Below are 12,724 nucleotides of genomic sequence, written 5' to 3'. Positions count from 1 at the left end.
TTGCACCTTCTGATCAAGTATCCCACATCTAATTTGAATGTATGTACCTACCTGAGTAATTAGCATTTATAATTATAGTTCATGTATGTTGCGTGTATATTGCATAGTTACTATTATGTTTGTGTTACAGATTCGCATGAACCACTCATACATCGATTGACAAAAATTGATAGACCATGATTTCTTAAAAATACCTTTACCACACACTGACACCACTGTCCGTCGATATACATAGTTACATCGTGACCCGGGAAAACACATTGGGCATTCATGGAGGAAAAAATGAACCATATCATCAGTTATCATTCAATGCGTTTTTTTATCTACTTCGACGGCATTCTTATCTAATCGTGTTTATACACCGACAATAATAATTCAGCATTTTTATTATTATTCTAATGTTTGAGTATATTACAATTTCATCTCGTTAGTGGTCAACCGTCCCCTACTAGGAAACCGAATTTTCATTATTGTTTTCGTCGATTACTTCCGATTACAAAATATGTACTGCCTCACGTACGCGATCAAATTTAAATCCATCCGATGTTCATAGCGTTAAGTCCCAAAAGTATCATTGAATATTTATTTATGGACAAATTACTTTTTTTTGTCTGTTTCATCGGTATCCTCGTCAGGATCTATTTGAGCTCTAGTGATTTTGGCTCTTCTATTGCAGATAGGGTTGAAGTATCTACGCCATTAAACTCCTGGAAAAGAGGTTTGAATATAATGTTACCTGTGCTCATGGTCTTAATTTTGTTATTTTAATTTTTGATTTATTGTTTATGTAATTTTTGTATTGAATTGTAATGTAATAATAATAGTTATTTTTGTAATTTAAAATTATTTAACGTTCTGTTTATTTATTTTTCAGTTATAGAAGGAGTATCATTATACAATGAGAATATAAATCCCTATGAAGGAGATCTATTCCATGAGACTCCACTGGCTCTTGTATTTTTCAGTTACTTGACATCAATTCTTTCTGATTTTTATGTAACCTTAGTATTTATTGGTTGTGATATCCTCACTGCTTTTGTGTTGTATTCTACATCCAAGATTTATACCAAAAACCTAGTATGTAAAATGAGGAATATAGCTTACTTAAATAATTAAAATTTTTCTTTGTTATTTTGTTATTGTAGATTATACAACAAACAAAAACCAAAAATATATATAATAAAGAGTTCAACAAATTATTGATACCGGATGACTTTTCTGTCATAAATCCAGTTTATGTTTGTTCAGTTTATATGCTTAACCCCTATACTGTGTTTAGTTGTATTGCAAGAACAACTACAGTATTCAACAATTTATTTTTAGCATTATGTTTGTATGCTATGGTAAAACGTATGTATTATTTTTTTATTTAGATAAAATAAATAAATTTTTTTTTTTTTATTCATGTTATATATTCTTAGTGAATAATTACAATTCTACATGTTAAATATAATATTTATAGGCTTAATCACAGTTTTTTTAGTTAAGTCTAGTTTAAAAAATGAAAAATATTAATGGTGTTGTGTTGAGGGCTTTTCCTGGTTGTACATTACTGGATGTATGATATATGTTGAGTATTTGTGACAATGTTTCATGCAATTTTAGGGAAAATCTTGTATAATTTGCATGGTGATTTAGGTTCCTTAGAAATAAAAAAGAGTAAAATTAGATTGGCTTATTCTGTTATATTTATAAATGAGAATATTTTAACTGAAAAGTTTACATTAAATAGTCTTTCACTAATTATCCAAATTTATTTTTTATTTTAGGCCAAAGACTATTAGGTTGTTTAAGCTTAGTATTAGCATCACTTCCAACTTTCTATACTTTTGGTTTAGTAGCACCATTAATGATAAGTTGTGCATCGACTGACTCCAAGAAAAAGACTGGTTCATTTTTAATTACGTTCTTAACTTGTGTGGCTATTAGTTGCACTTTCTTATATATTTGCTATACTATTATGAACGAATGGACATTCCTAGACTCTGTATATGGTTTTATGTAAGTATGAAATATAAATTAATCTTTAATTTTTTAATCTTTACTTTTTTATTTTGTTATATTTTATAGATTGAATGTACGCGATTTAAAACCAAACATTGGTTTGTTTTGGTATTTTTTCACTGAGATGTTTGAACATTTTCGTGCATTATTTGTCTGTGCTTTTCAATTAAATGCCTCAATTTTATATGTGGTACCATTAAGTATACGTCTTCGTCATGACCCATTATTATTAGCCACCAGCTTATTGGCATTAACAGCAGTTTTTAAGTCCTATCCAAGCATTGGAGATGTTGGTTTTTATCTTAGTCTACTTCCAATTCATAGACACCTATTTTATTGTATGCTGAAAATAAATTCAATTTAAATTTACAAGAATTACTATATATTTATTTTGTTTATAATTGATTATAGTTATGCAACAAGCATTCATTGTATCATGCTTTTTTGTTGGCTGTACTGTTTTTGCCCCAACTGTGTGGCATTTATGGATTTATTCTCGTTCAGCAAATGCAAATTTTTATTTTGGAGTAACCCTTGCTTTTGCAACAACTCAAGTAAATATTTTAATCTTTATATTTATATTTTTTTACAGTAAACCTTGATAAGATGGAATCGCTTGGGACCATTACATTTTTCCTTGGTTTCCTGCTTGATGGGATTAGTTAATTATATGTAATTTGAAATGGTACCAAACATTTTTTCCGTAATACCGTGGTTTTACTGTATTATTAAAGGCTTTTGAAGGAAATTTAAATTTTTTTAGAAGTGAAGAATTTTTTTTATTACTAGTGTTGGATAATTTAATACAGTAATAATAAATTACCAATTAATATTCTGTATTAACAGTCTATTGACTATTCTTTTAAGACATTTTTTAATTTTATTATTTATTTGATTGGCAAGTGATTATGAAATCATACTATTTGGTTCAAATGATATTTAAAAGTTAGCTTTATTATTTGATTTATAGATTTGAACCTTATGGTAATATTAATGGTACTGAATACTTGTAAATAAGTTTTATAATATGAAGACTTTTGTGTATTTTTATTTTTATTTATGTCAAAATGAAAATTAAATTATGATAACCATAAAATTAACAATAATAGTACTCTATTTTCATTATTATACTATATTATATTATAAAAATATTCTTTTACAATAATTGGTTTACATACACTTAATTTATTATTTATATAATACACAACAACTATAACTCACCTGATGGTTTCCTGGTTAACTTAATAACTGTTAATATAATTCCATAATATTGTGATATTTTTATGATTATCACTACAAAATGTAGTATAATAAATAATTCTACTCATTAAATTCTAAATGAATATATTTATTTAATATTAATGATTGATATTCAGATCGACAGACTAAATGTTTAATTATAAAATTATATTTTAAAGTTTAATACAAAATTAAATTTTTGTTGTTATTATAGATATTTCTGATTACTGATTTACTGTTTGCATACATCAAGCGAGAATTTGCTCTAAAACATGGTATGAAACGTATGATCAATGGTAAAGAAGCACGCCTAATGCTTGACTAATGTTATATATTATATATAATACACAGCATTTTATTTCTTCAAATGATACTTTGAAATAAAATAATTTGTTTATAGATAATTTTTATATTTAAACACCAAATTTCATTTAATATTTTTATGATTTTATTATTATTATTTATTTTGTTTGTAAAAATAAATTAAATTGTACAAAACATGAACAAATCTGTTACGATTTTCTACTTCCCTGTAATTCCTAGTGTTATGATTTTAATGTTTGCATAAGTAATAATAAATAAAACAATTGTGGTCAAATGGTATGCATTCTATTATTTTCTGTTATGTTTAGTATAGTTTTTTTCTTTTTGTAATTTTCCCTTATTACATCTTCATACTCAGGTGGAGGTGTAATTACTGTTTCATATCTTGGTGGTGTTTCCTGTGTAGTTTCTAGTGGCCAATGTGTTTCAGGAATTTCACAACATTCCTAAAAAAAATTGTATTTTAAATTTTTACACACAGCATAAACGATTAAGTTATATTAATTGAAATAGTTTTAAGTATGTGATTGTTGTTTGTGTTTAGATTTGTCTAGCGCATTTGACTATGATAGTTGATTGATCATTTTTATAGTGTATGTATCAATTGAAGCGAGTTTTGGTTGAGTTCTGAAAATGGCCACTAAATTATTGTTTTTATGATATCAGATCAAATTGATAAATTTATAACAATATTATATAAGATTCTGAAAGTTTTGGCTTTGATTTTCTAATTAATTTAACAAAATTGTTTTTCATCTGTTTTATCTTTACATTAATGAGTGATTATTACTTGATGTAAAGACCATTGTAGTGCTTCATAGTAAGCATTTGAATTAACATCAATCCAAAATGGTTGTGGTTGGTCAGCGCATGATGATGTTGCCTCAAATTTATTATCTTTCCATCGGCAACAATAACACATCCACAAAATAAATAATATCATACTACTCATCATTACCCTAAAAAAAAAAAAATGAATATTAATATTATGTTTGATTTAATTACTATTATTAAAATGCTTTTTTTCTATTTACAATTAAAATCACTGTTAATCACTTAGAATAAAATTATAGAACCTAATATCATTGATTATAGAATAGTCATATTCTATATGCTAGATTCATATGGTATTATGAAATAATTATTCTTTGTTATTACCCTCCCAAGAGAATGTTTACTCCGCCTGGTGAGGTATCTTGTTGATTTTGGTGATCTTGTTCTGGTTGATTTTTAATCTTGTGTTGTTGAGTGGCTAAGGAAATGGCGAAATGTTGTCCAAAAGTAATCATCCTGAAAATATGATAAATATTTTATTTATTTATGATTTATATTAAATAGTTAAGTAATATGAATCAGTTGAGTAAAAAAATGCAACAATTTTATATTTAAGTCATTTATGTTATTTATTATCGTCATATCGACACATCTGCGGCTTTCATGCTCTAGGCTGATCAATCAAGAAACTGCGGTGGTTTTTGCGTGAAATGAGCTCCGCTAATAAAATGTGCAATTGCTAAATCCAACAAAAGACCGTAAATCGCCATATGTCTTTCACGTCATTAAGGCGGTAGGACCTATTCCAGACAATGTGCAGCCGACGTACGTCTGTTTTACTATGTGTATTTGCTTTTCTTTAAATAAATACTATGAAAATGTTTATATAGGATACATCTATTTCGAATAATTTTCTTAAACCTACGTATTTAACGGATTGTAAATTGTATTTATCTCGGAATGAAAATTAAAAATAGTTATTTTTCGAATTTTGCAAATATAGTAAATATTTTTTCAGCACAACAATTTTACAAGTTATTTTTTTAATAGTCAAGAACAAGGAATAGCATCGAGTTGAAAAGAAAACTGTTATTTTTGTCTAAAAATTTTTAACACTTTAATAGTTTACAATATAATTACAGCAATGAGCATGAATAAATTGAAAACTTGAACTACGTAAGTAGTAAGTAAGTAGTAGTGTTTATGTATTTGTATTGTATTTCATAATATTAAAGTACCTACTTCGAGTATACCTCGAGTTTAAATGTAATTCATGAAACATTCATCGGTTTTATGCTTATTTGTGAAATTAATACGAGTTTAATAGAATGTATTGATATTTATCATTTATCAATATTATGTATGATCAGGAAACAACAGCATGATTTGTATGAATAATAAATATATATTTAAATTTTAAACAATTTTTAACCCTTTTATCAGGGCCGTGTTAAGGGAGGGGACAAAGGGGGAAATAACCCCCGGGCGCCATAGTTTTGTAAAAATAAGGGGCGCCCTTACATGCACTTAAAATACTACCTGTGACCAGTGACCCCGAAGAAAAATTTTACCCCTAAGTAATTAAGTAATAAAAAAAAAATCACCAGAATAATTTTTATTTGTATAACAGTTTCCAATTACCTTTAAAATTTAAATATTTCGAAAAAAATCAGTTTACCTCGGGTAGTTGGATTTAACAGTATTTTTGCTTGCAAAATTTTTATATACTTTTATTCAATAATGAATAATAAATAATCAGACTTGCGCAACTTAAACGCCACGAATGTTACTGACAAAATGTCAATAAATTATATAAAAGTACAAAACAACGGTTACTTGTCTCTTTAGTTTGCTAAATAAAATCATTAACACGAACCGACAAAACTGTCAAGTCTTACACACACTAGTTTTATACGTATTATGTGATTAATTGGATATAGATATCGTCGAACGAATGTGTACACAACAGTTTGGTCGGATTCCAAATTAGATGATGTCAGAGACACGCTGATTACTTGTCTTGATGTACATACCTAAGTAACGTTTACATTTCACTATTATCTTGTTCGGCGTCTGGAAACGAATGAATCACAGTGGTCGACTGCGATTTAGCTTATGTATAGTTCGTATTGTTTCACTATGTAATGGCTGCTGCGGATATCGAAACTTCGCATTATGTAATCTCGTTGCGATACAATAATTCAACACACAGTACTCATGTATAGTTCTAAGTATCTTTTACATTATTTTATATTTATTTCTTACGTGTCCAGTGGCGTATTTACGGGAGGGGGGTCCAGGGGTACTGGACCCCCAGAACCTCTCCAAAAATAAAAAATTAACAACAATTTTTACATATTTGCAGAATTGGGTATGTTAAACTTTCACAGGGAAGTTGAAATTACTGTTGATGAAGTGATAGAGGAGTTGGCCAAAAAATCGAGACAATGGGAATTTATTTTATAACAATACTTTATAATATATAATGCTAAATACAATATATAGGTACATATATATAATATTACATAAGACTATACTATTATTACATTATATATTTAGTTCAACTTCCTCCAAAAACTGCATAAGAACGTAATTATTACAATATAATATATAGTTTATATTAATTATGTATAAACTGTGGACCTCCCCCCCCAGAAAAAATTGAAAATATGCCACTGTACGTGTCAATTTGAGCGTAAGACGTAATTTATTAGAATTTTACCATGAATCAAACTGAAATCGAATTGATTATTTATTCAGATTTTTCAGTACATTATTCAATACAGTATATTTATGTTTAACTATAACATTCGTGTTAAAAAACCAGAAGTCACTTCTATTGATTGACTTATGGAATTCAATAAATAAAAGTTGGTTAAGTTAGGTTGGTTAGGTTACGATGCTTGGATTTCCTCCTTATACCTACCAACTATAGGTTACTAAGACTAGATATTGCGGTCTTTGGCTCTCTAAAAATGTATTACAGTCAAATATATGATACATTTATGGTAAATAATCCGGGACGTACTATGAATATCGAGATATTGGAAAAATATTTAACGAAGTATATAATCAAGTTGCTTCAGTAGTAAATTTCATAAAAAGTTAAAGTATTTGTGGAGTAGAACTCTTTAATCCTTATGTTTTTTCATATCATGATTTTGCTTCTGCGGAAATCACAGAAAGACAAATTGAAAATATTGAAGTATATTCGGAAAATAATATCATCCAAGGTACAGAAACAGGACTAAAAAATTAAGAGCACCTGGATCAAGTTGGAAATATATTCTCATATATAAACATATTCCAGCAATGCCAGAAAAACTAGCTTTGAAAAACAGTTTTGCCAGTGATAATAAGATCTGTTTTCAAACGTCGATCTAAGGCTAGGGCCGTATTCAGTGTAGGGTAAGAGGGCATGGGCCAGGGGTGCAATTCTAAGGGGGTCGCAAATTTCAACACTACTCATGTAATATTTTTCTCGAAATATGAAAAAAATATATTTAAAACAATTAAATTTGATAGTTTCATTGATAAATTTGCCTCTATAAAAACAAGAAAGGTACTATTGTAATATTGTATTAAAATAAATTTAAAATCGTCTAATACAATTGTATAACAAAAACATTTGAAGAAAATTACATGTTTTTATAATGTATTGATTGCTTATATTTTAAAGTAATACAAATATTTATTAAAGTTTATTAGTAATTATTACCTTGTATACTATGTTTTTATAAATGCTTTATATATCTCAGATGATTTTTTGTAAAAAAATGTAAATTGAGCAGAAAACGAGAACGAGAAAAAAATCGACTTTGGCATTTCGTAATTCTACTATTATTGTAATTTATTTTTATTTTGAGATTTTAGTCATTTTTTCTGAATTGTTTGGAAAACAGTCAAGAAATTAAAAAAAATGGCCGAATGCACCAGCTACGCATATGTTTTGCTATGACTGTTGATGATAGGATTCATAATGGTATCTAGTCCAAATCGTGTTAACACTGTTATCTGAATGTGAAAAAACTCAGCTTCACACAAACACACAGTTGAATAACAGGAATTTATTTTCTGGGAGGGATGAGGGGGGTAAAGATTTGAAAGAAACATTTAATTTCGGAAGGTGTTTGGTGAGGTTAGGGGCGTTAGTTAGGTTTAAGGTAATTTTAAGTTAACTACATATTTTGGGGGTCACATCCTCCAAACTGCACCTAGTTGCGCCACTGTACACATATGCCGTATTAAAACCAATTCCTTTCCTCGATTTTCCCAGAATCTACAATAATTACGTGTACTTAAATCGTTTCATAGTAAAAATCTTATTTATTTTTTATAGTTTTAATTCGACTTAACGTGTAGTATACGGTTTTAATATGTATTTTTGAACATATATGTAAAATAAATATTTTACAACATGAATAGAAGTGTACAACCTGTACTCGTTGATCCAAAGCCTTTAAATTCGGTATATTTCATTATACTGATGTATATCATTAGAAACTATTTTTACCCTTAATATCACAGTGCGTGTAAAACGACCCGCTGCGAAAGATATCGTGTCGATTTATCGTACTTGTACAATTACGCTTATTTGTAGTCGTTTCGTCGTTACTCGTTGTCGACTTGATTGCTAGCAACTTTTAGCAGCATAAATTATACATAGATTAGTGATGCGTATCTCTTATAGTTATAGCATGATACATTATATCAGGCAGTGAAGTTATTATATTAAAATCTTACTAAATTTATTGCATTGAACAATTAAAACACATTGAAAATTGCATTTATAATTTTAAAAGTTGCAATGAAAAAATTAAATTAAAATTAAATTAGAAAAATTAAATGTAAATATTTTTAACATAATTAGATTGAATAGTAATTGAGTTTTCGAAGTTTTCGAAATTTAATGATCGTCCGTTATTGCACAATTGTTATTCACATCGGTGCTATTGTAATTGGTGTGTATTTGAAGGAAATTAAATCATTGGTGATTGTATTACTTCACCCAAAATTTTTGAAATATTTTCAAACTTTTAATCAATTTTTGTAAAATACTTTTAAATTTCTGTTAATTTTATACTTATGAGTATGCAGCTGTAAAAACGTATACTTAATTTGTATTTTAAACATATACATATTATAAGGGTTAAGGTGTAATATACCCTAATCTTAATAGGGTGACCCGTAGTTATAAGCGAAGAAAAAAAAATTAATATTTTTGATTTTTCACTCCTTCATTTTGTTTATTATCATAAGAAAGAAATTTCAGTTTTAATTTTTTTTATTATAAATAAATGGAAAATTCAATATTTTATAATTTTTCATATAAAATAATAGATGAATGAAAAATTGTATAGATATGTTTTTTATTATATTAAAAATATCTATAATTTAAGTTGTGTACATTTTTACAATAGGTTTAATAGTTTATTGGTTATATTCAAAAAACAACAAACCAACCTTATTTAGCAATTTTTCAACCCACTTGTAATACGTAAAGAGGTTAGTAATCATGACCAAATTTATTTCAAAATTCTTTCTTGTAATAATAAACAAAATAATTTTGTTAATTATTAAGAAGTGAAAAATCAAAAATTTTAAAGTTCAAAACTAAGGGATACCCTAATACATAAATATATATAACACTGTATACATATAGAATGCTTATACAATAATATAAAATATAAAGTTAATATTAAAATACAAGTTTAATATTTTTAAACATATGTATATGAAAATTATGGGAAATATGTAGAGATTACTTAAAGATAAAAATTGAATTTATCGCATTAAAACAAATATTTTTAAATTTAAATTTATGTAAAAGATATTTTAAGGTACAGACTAACCAAAGACTATAAATATCTATAAAGAAGATGCTAATGTAATAACTTTATTGCTTTCATAATAATACTGCTTCTTATTGATATAATTTACATCATCATGGCAAGATTTAAAACTTAAAATTATTCGTACAACACAAAAAAGATTTCTGAACAAACGTGCTCTGTTTCTTCTGAAAAATATACTCGTATATTTGAATGTAACATAGGAGTTGTGTAAATTTTTTAGTATTTAACAAAAGTTGATTTAATAAAATTTCTTTGTTGATTCTGCGATTCCAAATTAGTAAGATTTTATTATACAGTTCCCATTTTCGTAGTATACATCCTTTAATATTTGCACCCTGTGTCGTAGCTTATGCACAATTTTAGTCACCACGCATGTATTCAAAATTTATTGATGTGTATTGAATGCGTTAAATGACTAAAAATAGTTATGATATACTCGTATACCAAAACTCTATTACTGTAATATACACATATAAATTATATTAGGGATCAGTACATTTGCCCGACATTCAATTGTCCGACACCTTAATTGCCCGACACTACATTTTCCCGACAACTTCAAATAATATTATTAATAAATATGTGTCAAAAATTATTAAAAATTTCAATAAAATATTATATTATAACTATTATGTTATTTACAAATTAATGTTAAATTTTAAAATTATACAACTAATAATCGTGTCAAAAATTAATAATAACACAAACATTATACTACTTACAATTTAATGTTATGAGCAATTACCCATGTCATTTATAATTGCATTAATACGTTTTTCTCGTTCAGCATATTCTTTGTGAGTTAGAGTATGTGCCCTTCCACGAATTATATCTTCAGCTCTCCGTTCCATTCGAATTTGAACTTTTTTGAACTTCGATAACTGTATAAACACCAACATGACATTTTCCAACAAAAGTTTCAAAACGGCTGTGTCAACCCTCTACGCGATTTTGAGTTCTAGGAATTCCCAGTTCCATTCGCTCAAGTACGGACCAAAATGTTGCTGGAAATGAAGGAGCTGTACGACTTATATTACCTCCTCTCATAATCCTTTGAGTTGTACCATGAACATAATTATTCTAAAAACACTGCATTATCTCAGAAGCATCTTCGGGAATAGTGGATTTCAATTCTTTGAATGCACCTGGTATTTCGGTAGGTGGAAAAAAAGCAAGAGCAATAATCTGACGAAGTTTCAAACTAAATTCTTCATCTTCTCCATATCTTTTACTAAAAGAATTTGCTTGAATTTGCGTGAAATTTGACAGTTAAAATGAATTGAGGATTTAAATCTAATTCATTTTCGGCTGCAAAATCATTTAAATTTTGAAAAAGGCGAGTATAACATTCTTCTGTTTTACTCGTCATTAAAGCATACACGAAAAGCAATATTTTTGCATTTTCTCTTGTTTCTACTACAGTATTGATTGTATATAATTATCGAAAAAGTGTCGGAACAGTTTTAAAAGTACCGTCCATGATCCAATATGAACTTTTTCTCAAATTTTCAACGTTAGATTTAGTTGTAAACAAAAGTATTTGTTTATTATAAAAGGATGCATATTTTACTAAGAAAATTTGTCCATTAATAGTTCTAAGGGGTAATGGTACATTTATATTGTCAATATAAGTTGGTTGGATAGGTATATCTTTTTTGCGTACTCTTTTTATAATTTGACGTAAAGCATGATTATTCGGCATCGATGGTTGACTAAGTTTAGACTTAGTCAAGCCTAAGGCTAGAAACAGCATTGGTTTTAACTTATATTATTTGTGCAGGTGTGTCATTTGTTTCACAAGCCTTTCGTTTTAAATTATGAAAGTCGTGATGATACTTTTCTTGTACCATCGGGGCTATAGTTATACTATTTTGTATTTCGTAAGTTATATTCTGTCCATTAATTACAAACATAGGTACAAATATAACTACCACAATAGAGAGTATTTCTCTTTTCGCAACACCAATAATACAAATTATCTCTATTTTTGTCTTTTTTCATTATATAACCATTGATAACAAGTTTTATATTACCTCTATTTGTTGAAACAATTTCACAAATTTGTGCCATCTTCCGATTTATATTAAAAAAAAAAATAATTTAAATAGAATCAAACGGAATTAAATCAAAATATTATATAATAAAATAAAGAAGTAAAATTTGTACTAAATGTAATCTGTAACAGACTGTACTGTACTGAATACCGAACTATCAAACGTCGAGTCAAGAACGTCGTTTTATAAGTCTATCGGCTATCACCTAACGGTATATTTAAAAATGAAAATCTTATCACGAATAGCGGTAAAATACGATTGAAAATGGAATGACTGAGAACGTTATTTTTGGTAACACGATTGAGAACTTAATAATATAATATATTATACTATATTTCATATTTAGTATCTTTTCACATAGAACGATATTAACCATGATAAAATATTCGTCTGATTTAGTTTTTTTTTTTTTTGAATTATTGTATATTAATAATAATAATAATAATAATAATAATAATAATAATAATAATAATA

At 27.3% G+C, this 12,724-nt stretch overlaps 2 protein-coding genes across 3 annotated transcripts in view; one reads left to right on the top strand and one right to left on the bottom strand.

Annotated features, from left to right (window-relative positions):
* The first annotated feature begins 335 nt into the window (after positions 1–335).
* LOC112683699 (phosphatidylinositol glycan anchor biosynthesis class U protein) lies at positions 336–3,637 on the top strand. Its single transcript, XM_025554844.1, has 7 exons — positions 336–718; positions 875–1,077; positions 1,146–1,350; positions 1,770–2,001; positions 2,071–2,342; positions 2,416–2,558; positions 3,458–3,637. The coding sequence occupies exons 1-7, from the start codon at positions 544–546 to the stop codon at positions 3,566–3,568; spliced, it is 1,341 nt and encodes a 446-aa protein (XP_025410629.1). The 5' UTR covers positions 336–543; the 3' UTR covers positions 3,569–3,637.
* Positions 3,638–3,830: 193 nt separating this feature from the next.
* Positions 3,831–12,724, bottom strand: part of LOC112683696 — a 22,557-nt gene continuing 13,663 nt past the window's right edge. For both annotated transcript variants that reach the window (XM_025554839.1, XM_025554840.1), the window contains 3 exons: positions 4,726–4,857; positions 4,358–4,526; positions 3,831–4,013 (listed from right to left, as the gene is read on the bottom strand). In XM_025554839.1, the coding sequence (XP_025410624.1) occupies positions 3,837–4,013; positions 4,358–4,526; positions 4,726–4,856 (477 nt within the window). In that variant the 5' untranslated portion in view covers position 4,857 and the 3' untranslated portion in view covers positions 3,831–3,836. The remainder of the gene's footprint in view (positions 4,014–4,357; positions 4,527–4,725; positions 4,858–12,724) is intronic.

This window comes from Sipha flava, unplaced genomic scaffold, assembly GCF_003268045.1.
Source record: "Sipha flava isolate LNK unplaced genomic scaffold, YSA_version1 232_pilon_pilon, whole genome shotgun sequence".
In the NCBI taxonomy this organism is placed as follows: Eukaryota; Metazoa; Arthropoda; class Insecta; order Hemiptera; family Aphididae; genus Sipha; species Sipha flava.
The sequence above is the reverse complement of the archived record's forward strand: the minus strand, read 5'-3'. Positions and strand labels throughout refer to the sequence as shown.

Excerpts from the sequence above, each read along its gene's own strand:
- LOC112683699 (XM_025554844.1), top strand. The coding sequence starts at position 544 with ATGTTCATAGCGTTAAGTCCCAAAAGTATCATTGAATATTTATTTATG. Across the intron at positions 1,078-1,145 it reads AGATTTATACCAAAAACCTA|ATTATACAACAAACAAAAAC; the intron begins GTATGTAAAATG and ends TTGTTATTGTAG. Across the intron at positions 2,343-2,415 it reads TCATAGACACCTATTTTATT|TTATGCAACAAGCATTCATT; the intron begins GTATGCTGAAAA and ends AATTGATTATAG.